General features: G+C 37.1%; 1 protein-coding gene across 1 annotated transcript in view; it reads left to right on the forward strand.

Moving 5' to 3' along the window:
* LOC123667918 (piezo-type mechanosensitive ion channel component-like) overlaps positions 1-25,201 on the forward strand; it is a 74,522-nt gene that overhangs the window by 45,904 nt on the left and 3,417 nt on the right. Inside the window, exons 24-51 of the mRNA XM_045601750.1 lie at positions 579-768; positions 1,873-2,024; positions 2,104-2,267; positions 2,463-2,598; positions 2,669-3,054; positions 3,606-3,650; positions 4,515-4,630; positions 5,208-5,321; positions 6,752-6,866; positions 7,594-7,751; positions 8,005-8,084; positions 8,717-8,848; positions 9,669-9,813; positions 10,551-10,667; positions 10,780-10,946; positions 11,501-11,665; positions 13,519-13,741; positions 13,802-13,847; positions 13,944-14,028; positions 15,059-15,206; positions 16,032-16,246; positions 16,960-17,118; positions 17,910-18,036; positions 18,889-19,035; positions 19,715-19,815; positions 21,368-21,549; positions 22,278-22,458; positions 23,963-24,053. Coding sequence (XP_045457706.1) covers positions 579-768; positions 1,873-2,024; positions 2,104-2,267; positions 2,463-2,598; positions 2,669-3,054; positions 3,606-3,650; positions 4,515-4,630; positions 5,208-5,321; positions 6,752-6,866; positions 7,594-7,751; positions 8,005-8,084; positions 8,717-8,848; positions 9,669-9,813; positions 10,551-10,667; positions 10,780-10,946; positions 11,501-11,665; positions 13,519-13,741; positions 13,802-13,847; positions 13,944-14,028; positions 15,059-15,206; positions 16,032-16,246; positions 16,960-17,118; positions 17,910-18,036; positions 18,889-19,035; positions 19,715-19,815; positions 21,368-21,549; positions 22,278-22,458; positions 23,963-24,053 — 4,087 coding nt within the window. The remainder of the gene's footprint in view (positions 1-578; positions 769-1,872; positions 2,025-2,103; positions 2,268-2,462; positions 2,599-2,668; positions 3,055-3,605; positions 3,651-4,514; positions 4,631-5,207; positions 5,322-6,751; positions 6,867-7,593; positions 7,752-8,004; positions 8,085-8,716; positions 8,849-9,668; positions 9,814-10,550; positions 10,668-10,779; positions 10,947-11,500; positions 11,666-13,518; positions 13,742-13,801; positions 13,848-13,943; positions 14,029-15,058; positions 15,207-16,031; positions 16,247-16,959; positions 17,119-17,909; positions 18,037-18,888; positions 19,036-19,714; positions 19,816-21,367; positions 21,550-22,277; positions 22,459-23,962; positions 24,054-25,201) is intronic.

Genomic DNA, 25,201 nt, shown 5'->3' on the forward strand with positions numbered 1-25,201 from the left:
CATTGCTGGGCATAGTCTCTTTCTCCGTGTAGGAGAAGGATCGGAACTTAACCCACCGCACTGCTCCACTACCACCTACTATGAGTATCGATTGGTATCTAACTAATTTATGATAATAACCGAGACCGATAGCTTAACGTGCTCTCCGGCATGGTGGGGAGATCCACAAGGACAGGCATTCACACCAAATCTCTAGCGGATATATAAATAATTAAAAATATGTGATTATAAGAGGATGCTTTTACAGTGACTTGGCTTATGTAGAGATTCTTTTCTTCTACGTAGAATCTTCGTTTCATCATTCATGCCATGACACATTCTATAAATAATACTTATGTTCCTCACTTTAAAAATAAAAAAGCTTTCACAGAAACTATTATGTCTCATTTACAACATAAGCAGGTCAGGACAAGTTATTTGCTCACTGATACATATAAATAAGACAAGCTATTTGATAAGTATAGACGCATAGAAACCGCCTATGTTGCAAGATATTAACTCGTCGCCGTAACCCGAGAGAGAAAGAGAAAGCGAGAGAGAGAGAGAGAGAGAGCGAATAACCGGAGTGGTCGCCTTAGGTGGTCGTGGCTGCTGCGCTACAACGTGTGCGTGGTGGCGGTGAAGGCGCTGCTGCAGGTGCCGGGCTGCATGTTCAGCGCCGTGCTGCAGACGCACGCCTGCTGGCTGGTGCAGCTGCTGGGCATCGGCTGCGTCGACAAGTTCGCCGGCGGGAACATCGCGCGCTTCCTCAAGATGCACTACGACAAGGTAGCGATATTTACATTCTATATGGCTAGCTCGCAAACAAACGTATGGCTCACCTGATGGTAAGCAATCGCTTACCGTAGCTTAGAGACGTGTGCAACACCAGAAGCATCGCAAGCGCGTTGCCGACCCTATTCTCAATTCCTCCCAGGAGCTCTGGTCACCTTACTCACAAACAGGAACACAACACTGCTTGAAAATTATATTATTTAGCTGCGATCTTCTGTAAGGTCGAGGTCTCCATATTTTGATTAGGAAGTTTCCTGCTGTGCTTTACCTCAGTTGGGCACAGTAATAACAGTAATTAATTAATTTTAACAGGCTAGTTATTACAATAGTGAGTAAAATAGCAAAAGAAAACAGTTTATCTAATAGATATAGCGGTGTCAAAAATCCTACAGTTAAACATAGCAGAAAATCTTATTAAATACACAAATCTTAAAATATGGATTTTGAATTTAAATAATATAACAATCGCGCCGATAGTTATATCTAGGGGATATCTTTCTCTCAGGGGTTATACCTACAGTGATACACGATAAAATTAAAACAATAGGCCAACAAAAGATTATATTTACATAATTTTACAAAAGGCTTTTCATAATATACTTCCAGAGTTGTAAGAAAGTTTCTTCAAATCGACTACACTTGGCTTCGGCCCATCTTATCCGGTATCTGTGCCGAGGGTTTATAGCTTGCCAATAACAAATAATAATAATAACATACTTTATTGCCCTTTAAAACAAAAACAAAATTAACGATCCAATCAATTATAGGTACAAATTGTACATCATAGCGATCTTATTGCTATTAAACAATCTCTTGCAGACAGCCTGATACAATACAACATCGTGCGGTCCCTTTCATTGTTTTTTATTCCTTTTTTAATGATCTCTTATACAAATAATATAAAATCTATTGTCTATATTTCTACACAATACTCTTAATAAAATGTTTAAAGTCTATGAATGTGTCAATATATTTATGGAAAAGGGTCAAGTTGTAACTTGTAAGAACTCCTATCGGAATCTAAGGAATATACCTAGTTGAAGAATAAGTTTGAAATAATCACTGTTTCTAATTTTTTTTTTTCTTTTTTTTTCTTAGGATTCAGTGTGCACTGTTCCTCAAGAAGATATCGGTTTAGCTTGGGATGGAGTTTGTTTTGCCTTTTTAATATTACAAAGAAGGCTTTTCCACAGTTACTATTTCTATCGAGTCATCGACGAAAGCAAGGCTACCACCGTCCTTGCATCTAGGTACCTTGCTCGTAGCTTTGAAATTTAATCGAGAATTAAGTTTTAAAAATGTACTATAACGTAATTCATTATTTTATAGAGGTGCAGAATTAATTGAAGAACTTAGGCAAAAACAGATGAATGTTCAAGAGGAACAGGAAATAAAAATATTGGAAAAGATTAAGGTCAAGATGGAAAGAATTAAGGCAAATCAGAAAAAGATCCAGGGAGTCATGTCAAAGGAGCCCGCACATCACGATGCAGGTAATTTCTTTTAATATAATACTTAACATTTCTACAGATTAGAAAACATTGAAATAATTTTATATATTATATATTATAAATATAATATTGATTATATAAGGCTTTTAGTCCGGATTGTGGCCGATAACGTATCGTATAATGAAATCATATAATGAAAAAATAAATATAAGTAGTAAATAAGATTCTAAGCATCAGTCGCTCCCTATGCTATCGTAATTAAAGAAGAGGACGAAGAGGACGACACGCAAGCCGGCGGATCGGAGCAGGCGCCACTAGTGCGTGGCGACTCGACAGAGTCGCGGCACGGATACCACACTCCCGCCTCCGCCTCGCCCTCCCGCTCCTCCTCCCCCCCCCCCCGCCCCTCCCGCCTCCCCGCGCGGCTTCCACACCCCCCTCAGCGAGCCGTCCGCGCCCTCGAGCCCGCTGCGCGCGGCCGCGCCCGGGCCGCGCGCCCTCCCCGCCCCGCCCGCCCCGCCCGGCCCGCCGTCGCCGTCGTCCGCGCTGATGACGGTGTCCCTGGACGCGTACCTGGAGCCCCGCCGCATTTCGTTCGAGTCGCCGCCGTCGTCGGAGCTGCTCCCGCGCGCGCAGAGCCCCGAGGAGTCGTACCCGGTGTTCTCGCCGCCGCCCGTGCGCCGCCGCCACACGGTGGCCAGCCCCGGCCGGCTGCCGAGCCTGCACCGCGGCTCCGTGCTCTCCTACTCCAGCCGCGCCGAGCCCAACTCGCACCACACGTGTAACTACGCAGGCTACGCGCACTCACGATGTTCTGAGACTGTTTTTTGTACAATAAACACACGGACGTCGATCGCTGTTACTGTTCATGCACTATGTTTCTGTTTCGATAGATTCGTCTCTTTTCAACTGTATATAATGTAAAGCATTTTTAAATGTGTATGTGTATTTTTTTATTTATTTTTTTTTAAATTATGTTTTTATTTACCTATAGGAAGCGGTACCGTTTTCTCGCCAGTCACACATAGACATAAAGGTATAGTGAACAGTTTAGAAGGTGTCAGTCGACGATTATTAACTAAATAAAATCATTTAAATATTAATTTTAATCCGTTTCCCATACCCGCGTACGTGAATAATAATTGAAAATATCGAAATCCTCCCGGGTTAGGTCTTAACCAACCCCTGTAAGACACCATCAATTATTGATAACACTTTATAATAATCATATTTGTAATGAGCTTCAGTGTTTAACCCTTGTCCTCGATTTGGTGAACCGATGTCTAACAGTATGAAACGATACTATTATTCCTACTTTATCGCTAAACTTCAGCTTACCTGTGGTGTGAGAATGGTGTTGAGTTGTGCTTTCCTTTGTAGCACGTGCGAGGCCCGCGTATAAGCCGCCTGCCAGCCATCAAAAGGGTAATGTTTCGTGATGAGCTCGCTCCGACCTAACCTTGTCTCTTTATTACTAACAGCTGTGGCTTGTCGATAATGGTATTTAGGCAATTTTGCGACGGTCACGTCTAGTGTGTTGTCTTGTCAGTTGGAGCTGTTTGGCAGTTTTGTAAAAATGTATATACTATAGATTTACGCAAAGGATAGTGGCGCACGCTCTAGCACGAGTTTCTTTTGCATGGTTTTAAATCAATATTAAATGTTGGCTTGCATGCGAGTTTTGTGTTGACGTGTTTTTTGTGTTTATTTGTGTTATTGCGGTATATTGCATGTGCTAGCACTGTACTCGTAAAATATTACTGTGGTATCACGTCGTCACTGTATATTTCACTTATAAGTATAGATGTATTGTTTATATATTTTGCGCATTATTTATCACAAATGCTGACTTTAAAGACTTTACAAAATAGTTTAAAAATGGCAAAAATATTAATCGTTTTTTCTAAAAGTAAGAAGTGTTTTGGTTACAACAAACTTGAAACTTGGATCAAACAATATTAAACATATTTTACGTTAAGCTAAAACATTTTTAGCTGTATCGAATACAATTTTAGATCTACTTTTTTGTATTCAAATATTCTGTTTAAAGTCAGTATTTTTATGAAACTTAATAAATTCTCAAGAAATTATTATACATTTTTAAATCACTTATTTTGTACTACTACCACTATTATTTGGTAATGTTCCTATAATATAATAATTATTATATTTTGTATATAAGTATGCAACAAACTAGTGCAAAAATTCAGCAATAGCGTAACAGCATGGCTTTGATGTTGATATTTTTACAATATTCAGTTTACTATAAAAAATAATATCTTTATACAGCGGTGCGATCCGGAGACTACTACATGTTTGATGAGTTTGACGACACCGATGTTCACTTGAAAGACGACGAGTCGAGCTCCGACGAGGACGCACCTAAGTCTATGGGCTTCGGAAAGGTAAGAGCGAAACAAGCTTTACTGTCGTTGCATTTTAATAGGAATTATTATTGATGGAATTGATATAGTTATTAGTTATGCCTGAGATGTAATTTTGATGCGTAAAATGGATTTGGATACGTACAATTTGTTGCATGAATGGAAGTGTTTCGTGAAAGGTATATTAAACTGTGCACGCAATTAAATGAAACTGTTTATTACTTTTATATGTCTCTGCTACAGTGGTAATTAACAACTTATTATTGAATATATCATAGACATATTCAATGTATTTGTATTGTTCGTATTTATAAATGTTGGGCAGCTTATGGTGACTAACGAGCTTTGCACAGTGGCAATACAACGTACACCTCGCTTCTCGATATAACGATCCTTTTTTTTGATAACCTAAAAAGCACTCGTGAGATCTCGATCATGGGAGTACGTAACATCAATTTAAAAAATAAAAAACATTAAAAGAAAAGCTCCTCCTTTTTGAAGTCGGTTAAAAATAGAGATAGACAAATATATCGAGAAAGGTAGAGTGTGTGTCGAGAGGCGCGGTGTGTGCGGGGTGGTGTACGGGCGCTGTGTGCAGCTGGTGTCGACGGCCATCAAGACGGACCTGCGGCGCGCCGTGTCGCTGCGGCGTGCGTCCGCACCCGCAGTGCGTGCGCGCACCTCCCCCGCCGCGTCCGCCGCGCCGCGCCAGGTGGGTCGAGCGCCCGCCGTCAGGGCTTGCAAACATTAAATACTCGTGTTCACTGTAGAGATTTAATGTGCAACTGTTTATTGTTTACTTATTTAATAACTATCACCATATAGGTCACCAACCCGCCTGCCCAACGTGGTGACTATGGGCAAAACACATGAGTTCACGTTATTTTTGGCGTAAACTTGTGGAGGCCTATGTCCAGCAGTGGACTGTATAGGCTGCAATGATATTTAATAACTATATCTAGCCGCCGCGTTGGCGCAACGGTTACAGCCATGGATTGCACCTGTTGCGCTGACGGTTGCGGGTTCGATCCCCGCACATGACGAACATTTGTATTGGCCATACAGGTGTTTGCCGTGGTCTGGGTGTTTGTGCAGTCCTTGTGGATCACCCCACCGTGCCTCGGAGAGCACGTTAAGCCGTCAGTTCCGGTTGTTATCGTGTACACCTGATAGCGATCGTTACTCATAGTAGGGAATATATCCGCCAACCCGCATTGGAGCAGCGTGGTGGATTAAGCTCTGATCCTTCTCCTACATGGGGAAAGAGGCCTATGCCCAGTAGTGGGATATTACAGGCTGAAGCATATATATCTAAATCTGTATCTGTAATCTATATCTAAATCTGTAAAACGTTGAAGGAAAGTTGAGGGTCAGCGCTTAATGTCCGTGCCGATAAAATGACGTTGTAACGCCCTAGTAAAGAAAATTACCAATAGTATACCGTAAAATATACTACGCGAACTTTAAAGTGGACGACGATAGCAGTATCTTGATTTACAGCGAAGAGAATGTCTAGACCCGATTGAAACAAAAAATGTTTAGTGGATTTTTAAAGGCATCTTCTAGATTATAATTCTCTTTAAATCTATAAATGTAGAAAATGCACATAAAATCTCTATCACAGGGAGTCCACACAATAAAAGTGGCAGATGTAAGTATCAGAAATGAAATTTAATTACAGGTACATAGTCCACATCCATCGGTACAGGTGATTTTATGCATGTCTTTAGCTTTGTGTATATTATGCGGGCTTATGCACTACGTTTTATGTGTGAATGTTGTTTATTCGTTTATATTTGTTAGAAGGCAAGAAATGTGAATCCGTACTACTTTAATGTTTTTTTTATTGTATTTTTTTGTAAAATTAATATGTTTAATTTAGCAATATTTATGATGTAATATAATATCAATTTTCGTTTCTTTGCTATAACATGGCATTTTAATTTCATTTGCAGTTATTCTTAAAGTAATGTCCTGCAATAGAGAAGGCGCATAACTGCATAAATACTCGTATAATAAACTGCCAGCTATCAACTTATTACATTACTTGAAGCCTCATTTATTTTACCTTGCAGCGTTATTATATTTATTTTGATGCTATTTTTGTTAATACACTGGTTGATACATTGTCACACGCATCAGGTTCAATCTTCGCCGCGGTCGGAGGACGTACGGCCTGCAGATGTGGACGTCAAGATACTAGACGACGAACAGCCTGGACCGTCCTCAGAATTAGATGAATTTGCGCCACAACCAGGTATCGTGAAGTTTGTTTATTTTTTAAAGGTCCATACTCATCATAAATATAAAAAATAGCATCCAATTATTCTCCGGTTAAAATCTGGTCTAATCAATAACCGGTTAGACTCTGGTCTAAACTTTGAGGATGTATCTTTGACTTTATAATTATAGAAAGAGCCAATCTTAGCAGACCTTATATTTGTTGAAGTAGAACACAGCGAGAAATATCCTGCTGAAAATCTGGATCAGCCCGATCGGGGAAGTACCTGAAACTTAAGAAGATCACGGCTAAATATACTGGTCTCCAGTAGTGTTGTGTTTCTGTGGCGAGTGAGGTAGCCAGAGCTCCAGGGGAGGATCATAGGATTGGCAATGTAGCATTTCTAAGAGTGCGTGTTTCGATAAGCTACGGTAGCCGCTTACTACCAGTCGGGCCGTACAATTGTTTATCGCTCTAGTCGTGTAAAAAATATGGCTTTTATTGCTAAAACTTATGTAAATTTTAGTGTATCAAAAGATACGCCTTTTCGGCGGCGGTTGTCCTGCGCTAGATAGACAGACGGGCAGTAATATTTTAGCAAAATTATTCTGTTAGCTTTTTTATTTTTGTATGGAACTTTAAAATTAGAACAATATGCGCATATTCAATATAGTATTATTTTTTGGTCAATTGAACGTTTGAACGAATTGAACGAATGTTTAATATGATTTTTTTATGATTTAACATTGTCTTTTATTTGAAGGATCAGAGACATTCATCGACAAGATAAAAGGCTTCTCAGAGACCGCTGGTGCCTTCATATCGAGTATTCTCGTTTCCTTGACGCGTCACCTGATGAAATATTCGCGGGATTACAGATACGTTTCGAGAACATTATCCGTCGAGAAGAAGAGGCTCAAGGTAGGGTTTTCAATGGTATTATAATTAAACTGACTCGATTGAAGTTTATCTAGCACAATTATATTACGTTTTATTCTTTAGAAAACCCTTAAAAAAGCTTTTCTTTTTGTTTCAATTTACTACTGTACCAGAAAGCAAGTCTCTCTAGCATCCATATTATATTTATGCGTAGACTAAGTAGGGCTATTTCCAGCTATTCTGCCAGTTAATATTTTAAAGTATTTGTTCGAAAATACGTATATTTTCTCAACAGGAAAAGGAAGGTTTCGGCATCGGCTTAAGAGAAGGCTCACAGATGATCTGGGAACCGTTGCCCGAAACTGTAATGCATCAGTGAGTATGACGATATTGTTTCATTTATCTTGTTATATATAGACAACTCTGTTCTTATATCTAAGTTTTCCAGTACTAGGTTGGTCGGCTTGACATCATTTAAATAGAAAATATCACCATTTGCAATTTATTAGAACATTATGCAATGTACAAGTACGTAGAGTAGATTTTCCTGTATTCAAGTAGGAAGTTGGTAGTCATTCGTAACTTTTTCCGCATGCTGCCTTTATTAATAGAGAATTGGAGAAATCCAACAACAATCTACTACAGCCTCCCGAGGACCCAGGGTAGGTATCACTCATTACGTACATCACCCGACACGCTTTAATTACTAGGAGACGTTCTGCACAAGTATCATGCGTAGAATTAGAATATAAATTAGAAATCATTAGTGGAAAATCTTTAAATTAGTTTACAACTTGCTTAACACCATCACATTTGGTGTAGGATTATTATACTAAGCTTACAAAGTTTAGTTACAATAAAGTAAACTAATGCACCGATCATTAGAATTGACGCATGCTACGCTACTAAAACTTTCAGTTTTACCGAAATATAGTATTTTCCATTTTTTTGTCATAAAGTCCGATTCGGAACGGGGTTCAAAATTGACGTGATGGGGGTGTTTCCAGCCGTAAGTTAAGCGAATTAAGCGTTCCGGAGATACGTATCTTGGCGGCGAGTGCGGAAGGGCTGGATGAGGTGTCCAGCGACGACGACACGTCGGAACACGAGAGCGCCTTTAGCTTACAAACCACCGAAAGGTTCAGTGCCTGCTGATAGAACCTCTACTGTACTGTGTACTATTAGAAAACAAATATCGTAACATGTAGTACAGTACAGTACCCATAAATTCCAAATTACTGTGTGCATGTATTGCAAATTAGGAGATGCAAAAGTCTCATAATATAGTTAGAACTGTTGTTCGAAACAGTTCTTACGACCGAGGATGAAAGTACGCCGTATTCATATATGTGCATTATGTTGATAAATATTTCAGTGATAATAGTCACAGTAGAGGTTCTAACGCAAACATTTTGTCGTCGCTTTTCTATGGGCTTATACTTCATATCAATTGTTTTACTTATGTCGATATTGCACGGCGTTTTATGTCTATTTTAAGGTACATATTCGTAAGTATTATAGAAATAACTGTTCGAATATATTTATGTGTAATATATCTTTAATAACCCTTTTATTACTTAAAAATCTTTATCTTCCGTTTGAAAACGTTTTTGTTGTACAAAGTATTTTTTTTTTTCTTAAATCATTTTTATGCTATTGAATCTATAGTTATTGGCACGAATATTAGGCGCTTACCTCCATCCTTCGCTAAAACAAATTTTTCGTCGCTTTTGTGAAGGACGTGAGGCACAGGAGCCAGGCAATCAATCGTATTGTCGTACAGTAATTGATCAGTCGCACTTCGATCAAAAACTCGTACGACTTTCGTTATTGGTTCTTTTCTCTCGCTCTAGAGCTGCTATAAATTTGTGCCAGTGCCTATATCTTTTATATTATTTTCTTTAAATATCTTCTAGTAGTTTGTATAGTAACAGAATGACCGAGATTGTAACATTGCAGCAAGGACGTGACTATATTGGAAGAGCAAGATGATTCGATGTTCAAGCAGGATAGTTCGCCCGTTGTTCATCTGGTATACGCGCTATGGTATGCGATACTGGCACACACTGATATCGTTTGTTACATCATGGTATTCATAAACCAGGTAAGTCCAAAAAAAACAATTACTCTTTATTGCACACCAAAAAGGATTACACGAAGGGAGAATAATAACAGCAAGTACTTTAAATTGCGCACTGAAAAGTGTTACGAGTACAGAGTAAAAATGTTAAGAAAGACATGTGCAGGGGCTGATATTTATTGCTAAAGCAATATTTTTAAGGCAAACTTAGGTAAAGGAAATTAATAGAAGGGTAGTGATGTATTACATAATATAATACATACATACACTTGTAAGTATATTAAAAAAAAATATATATTTTTTTTTTTATGTCACTAGGTCGGCAAACAAGCGTACGGCTCACCTGATGGTAAGCAATTACCATAGCTTATAGACATCTGCAACACCAGAAGCATCGCAAGCGCGTTGCCGACCCAATCCCCAATCCCCAGGAGCTCTGGTCACCTTACTCACCAACAGGAACACAATACTGCTTGAAAACAGTATTATTTTGCTGTGATCTTCTGTAAGGTCGAGGTACTACCCCAGTCGGGCTGCTCCATATTTTGAGCAGGAAATTTCTGCTGTGCCCTACCTCAGTTAAATATTATATGAAAATATTAATTCAGTTCCATTAATATATTGATTAAAAGTAGAAAATCTGTTGTACAGATTTTATAGTAATTATTGTATAAGGCAAATTAAAAACTCAACAAGTCGGAAATTTGTTTCTGATGCAAATAAAGATTTACGTGTTTGAAAGTATTTGTCTTTTGTTCTAGATTCAGTCAGCGACGATTCTTTCTATACCGTTACCCCTTATGGTGTTTTTGTGGGGAACTTTAACTATACCGCGACCAACGAAAACATTTTGGGTTACTCTTATTGCATACACAGAGGTAAGTTTTTTATAACTTTTAGTTGGCGTACTAGGCCGACAATGCGCCATTTCTCTTACTTATCTTTGATAAATATTTGATCTACATAAAAATCAAAACACTTTTATTACAGGTGATCGTCCTTATAAAGAGCATGTTCCAATTTGAAATCCTACCCTGGAATCGAAAAGCCATACCAGCCAATATGCCGTTCACTGCGCCGAGAATAATCGGAATAGAGAGGAAGTTCAACTATGCTTTATATGATCTACTACTTCTTCTCATTATTTTTTTACACAGGTACCTTTTGTCCGATTCTTATAATCTTTCTTAACAGGGCCAAAATAAAGGTTAACACATTTTTGTTAAACCTTTTTTTGTATAATGACTTATTTCAAATGTTCTTTGCATTTTAATTTTTTTTTTGTTTAGTATAATGTCTAAGCAACATATCGCAGTTTTGTTTTAATTGACTTGTCTTAAATGAGGTAAGGCACAACAGGAAATTTCATGCTCAAAATATGGAGCAGCCTGACTGGGGTGTACCTCGACCTTACAGAAGATCGCAGCTAAATAATTTGATTTCAAGCAGTGTTGTGTTCCTGTTGGTGAGTAAGGTGACCAAAGCTCCTGGGGCGAATTGGGGATAGGGTCGGCAACGCGTTTGCTATGCTTTTGGTGTTGCATACATATATAAGCTACGGTAAGCGCTTACCATCAGGTGAACCGTACGCTTGGTTGCCGACCTAGTTATATTATATTTAAAAAAAAAATGTAACTTTGTTATTAATTTCTATCCGATTCCTATAAGGCCTTATTCTAGACTAAATTAAAGTTATAACATTTAATTTCAGATTTATGTTGAAGTCACTGGGATTGTGGAAGGAATCCACACCAGAGGTCGAACTTCGAGAGGATATGGAGTATCCGTTGACTTCAGCTGACACCCAAATGCTTGTCGAAGGACGGGGGGAGGAAGTCGGGCGCAAGTATTTAGAAATGCACGAAAGGCAAAGCCCGTGAGTGACTTTTTATAAATAATTTTAAATTGTTTTCTTAAATACAATTTGTTAGAATTTTTGTTTAACTATAAACATTCAAGTACCGGCATTGACGCTTAATACAAGACACTATTTTTGTGATACGAATATACAATAGCTTAGTAACAGCTATAAGTGTATGTATTATTAAACCCAAAATTACTTACTCGGAATATTAATCGATTGATTGATCTAGCTTACAATAACATCCTCCTTTTCTGCCGTGCTTAGGTAAAAAAAATAAAGTATTAATATAGAATCTGAGAAAATATTGAAATGAATTCAAAGCTTTGAATTTGTTTGAACTAAATATTTGGTATAATAGTATCGTATATTGATTTTATGTAATAAAATAGTTTTAAAAATATCATTTACATTAATATTAAAAAATAAAAAGTGTAATGGCGTCAAAAATTTACAAAAGCAGTAAAAACCGGCTGCTGCCTTTTGATTAAGCACGGCAGTGCTGGGCATAGCCCTTTTCTCCATGTGGGAGAAGGGTACACTAGGAACTGGTAAATATATAATGCGCGGGCAGACAGTAGTGCGCGGCCGGCGACGCGGTCACTGCCCGAGCCCCGCGCGCCCCTCGCGCCCCTCGCGCCCCGCGACCTCACCGCGCCCTCGGCCCCCTCGCCCCCCGCTCCGCCCCTCACACGCCTCGCCCGCTTCTTACCCTTCGTTCGCTTCCTCTCCCCTTGGCACGTTCAGTAAACCTCTTAACTTTTAGTACTTTTTACATTTCATTAGAAGTGTCACGAGTTGATAGATATATTGAATATATGTTTTGGTAGCGGTAGATATAGAGTCGTCGTACATATTAAATTTAAATAATTGTATTCGATCGCAAACTTAAAAAACCGACTTCAGTTTCAACGACAACAATATAACGTAGGTAGACAAAAAAAACATATTTATAACGTAGGTAGACAAAAAAAACACAAAGACATTTAAAAAAGTAGTCATCGATGTCGATCAAATTAATGGATCATATTAATAAATCAATTAAATGATACCATAAGGCAAACACCAGCTTTCGATTAAAACAAGAATCATCAAAATCGGTACAGCCAGTAAAAAATCATGATGCAACACAAACAAAGTTCGACGAAAAAATAGTCAAGTAAATATTCGTGATTAGATATAACTCAGATCTCGATTAAATTGAAATGGGACCACAGAACAACCACCATCTTTTGATTACGGAGAAAAAGAATAATCGAAATCTGTCTACCGAGTAAAAAGTTAACATACATTAAAAAAAATACAGTCGAATTGAGAATTTCCTCCTTTTTTGAAGTCGGTTAAACAAACTTGTCTTTTATATAAAAGAATTACAACAACTAACATAGCAGTTCTTTTTAACCGACTTAAAGTTACTTAATTCGACCCGTACATTTTTTAATGTATGTTCGGTGATAACTTCGTCGTTTATGAACCGATTTTGATAATTCTTTTTTCGTTGGAAAGAAAATATCCCAGGTATGGCACCATGATAAGGAAACCAGGATCTGATGATAGAATCTCAGAGAAATCGAGAAAAACCCTCGGAAATCTTAGGGACGACTAGTGCATTTGTTAAATTTGTTCATCTACTAACGTTGCAATCGAAGTCGGTTTTTTTCGTTTGCGAGCAAACAAAATTATATTTAGTCAATTGCTTCACTAATTGTAGTCGAAATTAGTCTTCATAAAGTTCAACTTTTTAGTTGGTAGTGTTAAATAAATTGACCTCTTATTGTAGTATATTTTAATTTCGAAAAGAATTTTATTTTAATTTTAAGATATAAAGATAAATATGTTTTTTTAATACATATTGAGTATTAAACAAGGTCGCCAGATGCTGAGACCAGTGAGGCCTCGAAAATGCCAAAAAAGACAGGGGAATTAGAAGAACCAGATGAGCGAGTGGAAGACGATCCAGAACCCGGCCCTTCTAAAGTCCTAGACGACGATCACTACAAGTATTGTATTATTTTATTCAAACCTATGTCCTCATCGTTTTTGATAGTTCTGTATTCTAATTTGAAGTTTGCTGTTAAACGATTTTGCATAGTCTCAATCTACTAAGGACTGTTAATGAATGTATGTATGTTCTCTATGTAAACTCGCTAGTCAGTAGTAGAACCTATTAAACAAGAAAAAAAAAACAAAAACATGAGTGAAAAAAGAAATTCTACATGCATAAATATCTGCCTCTAAAATATAATTATTATATGTACTCAAAATTTATTGATAATTTCTTTTATTTTCAGAGTTAACGACGACCAAGAACCAATAATTGCAGTGGCAACGACATTAGAGGACACATACAAACACTATCCACAAGTTATTGTTCTATCGTAAGTAGAAGATTTCTGTCACGACTTTATTATAAAACGAAATTGTGTGCTAATTTAATTAGTTAGTGTCTATCTAAAGGTAGACTTAGTTGTATTCATTTTTATTTTATATAATTCATTTTACATAAACCGCTCGTCGAATCTGTCAATTTCTTTCATTTCTAAATTTAAATTAGTACAAAAGAAAATGTCAATGAAGAAAAGATTATCATATTTGAGATCTTACAAGGCATCTGCATCTTTCTCAACAAATTTTTGACGACGCATAAGCGCAACGGATTGACTGGCTTGTGGCTGTTACGCTGACGTTTGCGGATTCGATCCCCGCAGATGTTTGTCATCTGGGCGTTTGTGCTTGTATATTGTACGTGTCTCCGGACCCTGGACACAGGGATAAATCCTAGTGGGGGCCGCTGAGTGGGAAGTATTTATTTATTATTAATCTAGATGTGTCCGTTGGTGCAGTTTGTAGTGGCCTTGCTTTCTGGATCTGCTCCTGCTTAGTCTGGATGTATTATTTATATTTCATTTATTTGTATTATTTACTAGCTGACCCGGCAAACGTTGTCTTGCCGCTAAACGCTATTTAAAAATAGGGGTTGATGGTAGAGGGTTGAAAATTTAGGGTTGTATGTATTTTTTAATGTTGTATCATAAAAAAATAGAAATTAAAAATTTTGTCTAAAAAATAAAAAATAAAAATTTAGGGGTGGACTACCCCTAAAATTTAGGGGGATGAAAAATAGATGTTGGCCGATTCTCATAGATACCGGATAAGCACAAAAAATTTCATCAAAATCGGTCAAGCCGTTTCGGAGGAGTATGGCAACGAAAACTGTGACACGAGAACTTTATATATTAGATATGTATATTAATCAAAAAATTAGTTATATCAGTCGGCTGTTGCTTATAACACAAGCATCAAATCGTTTAACGTAGGAACAGACGAGCACATGTGCAAGTTATAGGTATAAAACAGCCATAGCCCGCAGTTCTGTGTGCATCGCTGACCGGTCCGTGTGCGGCGCAGGGTGCGGCGCTACCTGCGGCCCGCGCGGCAGTTCTTCGAGCGCATGCTGGCGCCGGGCGCGCGCGTCACGGCCGACATCTACGCGTACATGTTCCTCTGCGACTTCTTTAACTTCCTCGTCGTCATATTCGGATTCGCTGCGTTTGGGGTGAGTAGCTCCTTCAATATTTACCAGGATTTTCTTAAATAATTCTCAGAGATTAGAACGTGTAACAATTTGAAGTATAATTGTTATTTGTTTTTGTCGCATTGCATATACTATGCCTACTTAAAGCTACATTACCAAGTAATCTTTTTGTTCCAATTATAATTGTATTATTTTTGCCCAGCAATGGGGCGTTAAACTCACATTAGTATTGTTCAGTCAGTCAGTCAGTCAGTTCAGCCTATTGCAGTCCACTGCTGGATATAGGCCTCTCCAAGTTCGCGCCAGACATCCCGGTTTTCCGCAATCCTCATCCAGCCTACACCGGCAATCTTACGTAGATCGTATCATCGTCCTCCGGCACGTTGGACCGACGATCTACGTAAGATTGCCGGCGTATTATTCAGATTGGCTGCAAATCATACTTATTTCATTAAAATTAATTGTGACAATAATTGTATATTTTGAAAGAAATTTGGTATATGAAGGTAAATGATAACTCATGATGAATCAACTTAGTAGATTAAAATTCAACGACTTTATCCATAATAGTTTTAAAAAACGTGACAAATTAAAATAATATTTGCATTCCTACCTGGACACTGTTGCAATCTATCGGATATATACTTACCACTACCCCTATGAGTAACGGTCGCTATCAGGTGTAGATGATAACAACCAGGACCGACGGCTTAACGTGCTCTCCGAGGCACGGCGAGGAGACCCACAAGGATTGCACAAACACTCACCTAGGAAGACTCAGTTTAACTTCAATTGTAATCAGATTTCATGAATAAATGTATTATTATTAAATTATGATATCGACAGACACACCAAGGAGATGGCGGCGTCACAGCTTATCTTGAAGAGAACAAAGTACCAATACCGTTTTTGGTGATGTTGATCCTACAATTCGGTTTAATAGTGATCGATCGAGCTCTGTACCTACGCAAGTTCATGCTTGGAAAAATTCTATTTCAATACGCTCTCATCATCGGCGTACACATTTGGATGTTCTTCGTGCTTCCTTTCATCACTGAGAGGTTTGTATTTGATTTTGTTCTTAACTATTCTGCATTAATATTTTAATAAACTAAATTCTCTACATTTATATACAAGTTAACTGTTAACTGACCTTTAAAGTCTTAAGAACTTTTTTGACTGGAATTAATTATTTATCACGAGTACCTAGTAGTCAAAACCATCTGCTTAGCATAATGAATTTCTGTTAAAAATATATCTGAAATGAAATTAAAACATATGGTGATACACACACTTAAAGAGCGTCAAAAATACATATATATACAAAAAAAAACAACAACAATAATAAATGAAAGCCAATGTAGAAAAAATATTAAACAATAAAATAAAAATGTACATTTTAACATTAGGTACCTTACAAACTTAGGTAATGTACCCAGTGTTATAAGCAACCTTAACTTAGTCTTTATGTTTAAGTTACTCTAAATCCTAACGTCTCTTTAGACATTACCTTTCTATTATATCCTCGGCTTTATTAAATAATATATAATAAATAAAATAAGGTAATGTCCCTACTTTTAGGTCGAGAGAGAAAAAAGCCGGAGTGAAAAACTCGGTACCGTATCCGTTTTAAACTGAAATCAATTAAGAAACCTGAGATTATTTTTTAATATTATCTTTCCAAATTGCTAGGAATCACACGAGTGTCTCAAAAAAATAACAAAAACCTAATTTGTGTGAACACAATTTCTGAAAATGTTCTCAATCTCTACAGAACGTTCAACACGCTGATCCCTCCCCCGCTGTGGTACATGGTAAAGTGCGTGTACTTACTGCTGTCGGCGTACCAGATCCGCTGTGGCTACCCACGCCGCATCATCGGCAACTTCCTCTGCAAGTCCTACCGCTTCCTCAACATGATCTGCTTTAGAGGGTGAGTGTACTTGACTATCTCGATTTCTAGTTTTGCTAGGCTCAAATAATCAAAATCAAAAACAGTTTTATTCAAGAGAACTTTCGAATCGTCATTTAACAAATTAAAACTTTAAAGTAAATTATTATTTTTGTAAATGTAAAGCTACCGCCGATTCGGAATGTAGATTCTGCAGAGAAGAATCGGCAAGAAACTCGGCAGTTACTCTTTTGAAAAATAATATATAAATTGTGTTTTAGTACAAAATTAGTAACATGTTGCGTAAAATACAGCGTCACTAAGTCCACACATCCTTATTAACTATGTAATCCTGCACCGAATAATAAGCTTTATCTATTAATTTTTTAAAAATAAAAACTTTAAATTGATGTTAAGATAATTCCAAAATTGTTGTGGGATTTTATTATACATGCGAATACCATAACCCAGAAAGGACACGTTTACTTTGTGCAGTCAGAAACTTGGAGTTACAATTTTGTTATTCCTTCTCGTGTTTACAATGCGATTTGTGGAACCTACTGAAATCTAAAGTTTCGACGAAATTGTACTTAATATAATTATTGCAAATGAAACGTACTTAATATATGTATAACTGACTGCGAGAATTCTTAACAACAGAAATTTTCTTAAATTCCCTGTGATCGGCAGTTAATTAGTCATAACTGTTTTGTTTATGGGCCAAAGTATTTTTAAATAATAATTTAATATTATTGAAACAGTCAATATCAATTTAATTATCCCACAATACTTTGGTTATAGGTTATGTAAAATGGTTTAAATTCTTATTATAGGTTCATGGCTGTACCATTTTTATTTGAACTACGCACACTAATGGACTGGATCTGGACGGACACATCTATGACGCTTATGGACTGGCTCAAGATGGAAGACATATTCGCTAGCGTTTTCTTATTAAAGGTATTTTCTTGCAATATTAAATAGATGTTTTTTTGGCTGTACAGTATTAAAATTACGAATTTATAATTAAAAAAAATATATTTATTTACGGAATAGCAATTTAACGGAAACTGTCACTCGTTTTGTCTCATTACGGTTCAGGGTTTTCAGCACTAAATAATATTAATTTATGGACAAAATGTGTACAATTAAAAATTAAGTAGTTCAACGTTCAACGTAGTAAAAATACATGCAACGGTCGCAGCGCTGCCTTGTGTATGTTGCGCTAGCGGTCGCGGGCTCGATATCCACATATGGCATACATTTGTATTGACCATACAAAACTTTGCCGTATGGGAATTTGTGCTTGTGTATTATGTGTGTTCGTGTATTGTGTGTGTTTCCGGAGCCTCAACCCAGTTGGCAATCCTGTCTGAGGGCCCTGAGTGTGAGGCTTTTTTTCTGAACAACTACGTCAGCTAACAAGCGTACGGCTCACCTGATGGTAAGCGATTACCGTAGAGTATAGACGGCCTGCAACACCAGAAGCATTGCAAGCGCGTTACCGACCCTACCCTAAATTATCCTCAGGAACTCTGGTCACCTCGTCACAGAAACACAGAACTGCTTGAAAGTAGTTAGTATTTAGCTGTAATCTTCTGTAAGGTCGAGGTACTTCCAGACTCGAGCTGCTCCAGATTGTGAGCAAGATATATTCAGCTGTGCCCTACATTAGTTAAATACATTAACTTAATATTATTTATTTACATAAAGCAGATTTTACGTTCCCCATATTTTTTATATTAAACATCATCACAGAAATGAGCTATAGGAAATAAAAATGGGTTACTCTATCTTATGGTTCGTCCGCAGTGCTCGCGTTACATGGAGGACGAGTTCCCGCAGCCGCGCGGCGCCAAGAAGTCGGCCACGAGCAAGTACCTGTTGGGCGGCGGCGTGCTCGCTTTCGTCATTGCCATCATCTGGTTCCCGCTCGTCTTCTTCGCCTTCGGGAACTCCGTGAGTCCCACTTATATACATTACAGCTGAGATTAACTCGTAGATAGAACTACTTCTACTACTACTACTGAACGATGAAATCAAAGGTCTTAACATCTATTCAACGATGAAGTAAGTCTTATGGTTTAAGGGTTAATCCTACAAAAACGCAAATTATTGTCGTCGGCAGTCAAAAGTTAATTTCCCGTATCAACTGGACGCAAATACCGCTATTAATAATTGATGGGATTTGTTTACCGATAAGTGATGAGGTTAAATATTTGGGAGTTACTTTTGATAAATATCTTTCTTGGATTCCTCGTGTTAATGAAGTAAGTAGGAAATTGTTTGCCTCGATGAAATCGATAAAAGGGCTATGTAACTTTCTCGCTATTTCCACTAAAATAATGATAGCGCAATCTCTTCTTCTTCCCATCCTTGATTACGCCGATACGATACGCCGAATCGAAGTCTATTTCCACTTCTAATTTTGCTATACATGTTTTATAATTAAATCTTACACTTCGGAAGGTGTCGTCCATTAATCGCGTGATGTTTTTTAGAAACTATCTCCCCTTGGTGTTATTACGGAAAAAAGACCGCGTAAAATATATTACAGTCAGTAAGAATGAATCTTGGCAAAAAAGTGGTATATTTAGAATTTGTTACAGATATTAATACAAATATTACTTGTTTTAAGGTCGGACAACCGAACCCACCGACAGATGTTACGGTAAAAATTAGAATCGGACCTTTCCTACCAGTCTACCAGATGTCTGCACAATCTCACAATATAGATAGGTAAGTTCATTTTACTTTACAAAGTTCAGAAAACAGTTATGTTACAAATGCGTAAAAAACTCATCCACATAAATTTTAAAAGTTAGAGTCATCGACCTTAAGCAAAAAAAGTAGTAGATTTTACTACTGTTACTTGTATGTACAATAAAGCTCGCATGTTTGGCTGATCATCCTTACTTAACAGAAATTGTACTAATAATAATCCATATAGGATGTTCAATCTGAACTCAATTTTTAAGTAATTCAACTCTTAAGAGCCATTTCACAATTTTACGCTCTGCAAGTTTAGATAAATTTGGTCGCATCGCGCGAGTCGTACGAGCCGCGCGATCTTTGTGCTAGTAAGTTATAGTGTGACAACGAAAAGACCATCTTGATCATTTTCTAATGCATAATAAAAATTAATAACTATGGTATAAAATGTTTTTTTAAATAATTCATTTGTTAAAAATTTCAAGTATGTTATATAACAACAGTCAATAAATTTAAAATAAAAATAAAAAATCAATTTTATGAAACAATTTTTTTAAATTGATTTAGTTTTTTCAGCTTACGAATGAATCCAATATTTACGATATGAATAAAATAGCATTTTATGACATCGACACCGACAAACATATTAATTAATAAATAACAAGACAAACAGATTGAAATGCCTATTTGTATTGATAATGTGAGAAAAGAAAATTAAATTATACATTTGTTTACAGAAATTATCATTATATTATTTTACAGTCATTTTCGTAATATGTTTATTTTATTTATATTTTATTATAAAAGTATCAAATGCGGTTTATCCGCTATAACAACAGGCGCTTGCCGCGTGTGAGCGAAAGAGACGGCTCCGCAGAATTTGGCGTAGACCTTGCCTCTAAGAGCGCTAGCGCTCGACTGATTTACTGGGCTTGATGCGTGGTAATATATACTATCTTTTTATTATTTAATATAAAATGTATTAAAAATGATTACATCTTTTAATTATTATTTTTTTTTTGTATTTCTTAATGGTGTAAGTTTACTTTGATGAAGATAGTTCGTTAAAATTTCTTAGTTTTCTAAGAAAAATATCGCTTTTAAAATTGTACTTATTTGGAAAATATTCGTAACTTTAAATTTTTTAATCGTTTAATAGAGATACAAATTGAATAAAAATCTGCGATAGTGCGCAACAAAATTATATTCCACATATTACGTATTTTTTTAAAATGGTTTCAACTTAGAGGCTATTGAAAATTAGGACTTCAAAGTATACATTGCGACCGTTTACCCAGGGAGGAGGCTGATGAAAAGGTTAATAAATTTATACACATAATATAAATCAAAATTCTGATCTGACTATGGACTACAACAAAGGTTGCTCTATTATATTTCAAGAATATAAATTACATTATTGCATCCAACACTGAGATTAACGACGTCAAAATATTACAATTTCGCGGATTGTTACCGATTTTTGTGAAATGGCTCTTAAGCAAGTTGTGTATTTGAATATCACTTGTAAAAAAATCATAATGTAATAAAGCTTTATTGCTATGATGCCCCTACTCCCCAGCTTCACGGAGCAGGACTACAACCAGCTGAGTAACCAGTACGCGCGCGACCGCACGGCGCAGACGTTCCTGTCCAACTACATGTACAACGACGTGGCCGTGGTCACCATCAACCCTAACTCCACCATGACGTGGGAGATCTCGCCGCCCGAGCTTGCTCGCCTCGAGCGCGAGGCCGTCTCTAGTGAGTACCAACTACCCTCAGGTTTTTACCAGATATTAACAACAACCAGGGCCGACACTTTTATATGCATTCCTGCTGTGTGATTACGGCAGTAAAAAATATAGCCACCCCCTCTCTTCCCGTGGGTGTCGTAAGACGTGCGACTAAGGAATAACACAGTTCCACTACCACCTTGGAACTTAAAAAGCCGACCGATGGCGGGATAACCATCCACCTGCTGGCTTTGAAATACACAGGCCGAAGACGGGCAGCAGCGTCTTCGGTGCAACAAAGCCGACCCTGCTGCCACCAACTCGCCTGCCCAGCGTGGTGACTATGAGCTAAACACATGAGTTCACGCCATTTTTGGCGCGAACTTGTGGAGGCCTATATCCAGCAGTGGACTGCGATAGGCTGAAGTGACTGCTTACTTTTGTATTTACCAAATTAGTCCAATAGTTTTTGTGTGTGTGTATATGCATTCAGAGGTTTAACGAAGACCAGACAAAGTGTAGATAATATATACTACATTTTATCTACACATATACATATACTTTGTCTGACTGTGATAAATATATCAATGCACAAAATTCTAATTTCTATCAACTAAAATACGTTAAAATTCTTAATTATAGGATGCTACATACAATAAAATGTATATATATATATATATATATATATATATATATATATATATATATATATATATATATATATATAAAATAAATAAATAAATAAAATTATTTCAGACGCGACCTTGATGGTGAAATTCACGTACGTGATCACGCACCCTAGCTACAATTCGCAGAACCCGCCCACCATCTCCAGTAGTCGGGAGGTGGCGCTAGACGCGTACGTGGGCGGCAAGCCCAACCCCGAGCGGGACACGCTGCTCAAGCTATTGGCCAACACCGCCACGCCCGACACCTGGTACGTATTCCTGATACTATAATAATAAATAAATAAATAAATATCTATAAAACACATGGTTGTCAGCTCATAAGGTTTGGAAAGAGTGTAGGAAGGAACTTAAAGCTTGTGTTATAGATGATAGTCGTCTGATATTTTTCCATAAATGTACATGCAATTGATACAATTTAATTAAGTATGACTATACTGATTCCCTTCAACTTTTTTTAAAAAGTTTTCTTATACTTTGTAGAAGGTTTTTGCGAAATGAAAATTTAAGAAAATTGCACATAAAATTGTAAAACTACAAGAAAAGTTAACGAATATTTTAACTTCGCGCGTATGCTGACAGTTCGTGCGTTTGAATTTGACAATTAAGACAAGAAAACGTATGTCAGATCAGCTACTACATGATAAATACCTTTACATACACACACGGTCGTCTGTTCCTGAGACAGACAACTAAATACCTGCACTTAGGGTAACGGTCAGCTGGTGACACAATTTTTTTTGTAACGAAGTTCCTTACGACAGGCTTGGCATTTGGGTGGGTGACCTAACTGAAAAAAAACGTGACACTAAAACCGTAAGAAAAATATATAACGGAAGTGACGTAATATCAGTCACACGTCTGTATAATATGACGTTTGTAAAACTAAAATATTATTAGTAAACTTTTTTTTAATTATTTATGTAATTTTATACTGTCGACAAAAATAAATAAAGACATATGTTTTTTTATTTCACTTAATAGTTTGAGTTATTATTATTATTTTCTTTGATTTATTTTATTTTACGGTATTTATTATTTTCTAAAATACTAAATTTCCTAAATACTTTTATGTACTTAATTAAGAACCAATCAACAAAATTAAAAATAAATCAAGAACTAGAAAATATATATAAAATTCAACATTTCTTTTTCAAATTGTGTTGCTTCTATACTATCCGAAGGAACTTCGTTCCTACCTGGTGTCCCATGACACCACATATTTATTTATTTTTAATAATAAATGAACATATCAATAATATAAAAAATCTGATTACAATATGTGGCAACAAGTTCAAAATTAAATTTTTATTGTTGTTTCTTATAGCTAAGTATTGTATCAATTCAGCCTGTAACATCTCACTGATGGGCGTAAGCCTCTTGGTCCATGTAGGAGAAAGAGGCCCATGCCTGGCAGTGAAGGTCCGGGTTCGCGGATAATATGGGATATATCATATACATATATCATATATACGATCGATGAGTAACGATCCCTATCAGTTGTATATGATAAAACCGGGACCGACAGCTTAAAGTGCTCTCCGAGGCCCGGTGAACAGACTTACAAGGATAAGCATTCAAACCGGAAACAAATATTTTTACAAGTATCCATCCCGAGCGGGAATTGAACCCGCAAACCGCTGGCGCCTACCCGGAACACGCACCACTATTACCAGAGCGGTCGTTAAGTATTGTATATATATAATCAAATATACATATAATTGTCAGTTTTTCAGTGTTACGTTTGTACCGCAGGTTAAACGTGAAGATGCTGTTCCCGAAGTTCGTGAAAGTCTTCAATAAAGGGACTACGAAACCTGCTTTTCAATTGATGCCTCCGCTTCCGGTAAAGGGTGAGTGCTTACTATTGTTATTATAATCTGTATAATTCTGAGAGTAATGTCTTTTATTATTAAACATTTACTATATAAGAATATGAAAAAAAATCTAAAAAAACTGCGTGGACCGTGGATTGTGTTTACGAACCCTTGACACAACATTCACATCCATCATATAATAGTGCAGTTAATGGCGAAGAGTTTATTATTAAGCGTTTTGTTCGGAAATCATGTAACAATATATTGTTGAGGCATAGCAGAATATCTTACTTATAATTTGGTGTAGTTCGGCTGAAGAAGTACCTCTACCTTTAAAAAAATAACAGAGCAATAGTACTGCTCTCAAGTAATATTGTGTTCCTGAGGTGAGTGAGGTAGCCAGAGCTCCTGGAGAGGGCTAAGATTAGGGTCGGCAACGCACTTGCAATGCTCCCAGTGTTATAGGTGTCCATATGCTACGGTGTCCGTTTTCTAACAGACGGAAGCTCATTTGCTACCCTTGTGCTATCAAAAAAATCTACGTGAAAATATTACTGTGTGCTTTGTTATTTATAATTTATCCATTGCAAGCCATAAAGCATGGAACCGTGTTTGAATCATTAAAGTATTAACACCTAGTGCGTCTTTAACATTCTTACAATGAACTGACGCAGCTCGGTTGTTTCATTCTCTAACTTGACGATTAGCGATGGATATGTTATAAAATGAGGATTTTATTAAGGATGACAAATATATACTTATTAAGGTAAGGCACAGCAAGATATATCCTGCTCAAAATCTGGAGCAGCCCGTCTGGGGAAGTACCTCAACCGTACAGAAAAACACAGCTAAATAACACTGCTCTTAAGTAGTGTTGTGCTCCCGTGTAGACTTGGGTAACTCATGAGTGAGTGATACAAATGAAACATATCTTTTCAAGTGAGCTAGTCTCTCATCAGCTCACTTGCGTTTCAAATATATCTCCAGCTCCCTGGGCTTATGATTCATTTTCGAGAGACTGACGTACTGAGCGGGAGTAAAAGAGACTGAGCTAGTGAGCCACTCGATCGGACGATGGCGTTTATCATGCGAAAGAGAGAGATAGTTAGCTATGGCTCTGTATCTTTTGGATTCATATTTCACAAGGTCATAGACTCAATCGTCTTGCTTTGAACGA

This window comes from Melitaea cinxia, chromosome 3 (assembly GCF_905220565.1).
Source record: "Melitaea cinxia chromosome 3, ilMelCinx1.1, whole genome shotgun sequence".
Lineage (NCBI taxonomy): Eukaryota > Metazoa > Arthropoda > Insecta > Lepidoptera > Nymphalidae > Melitaea > Melitaea cinxia.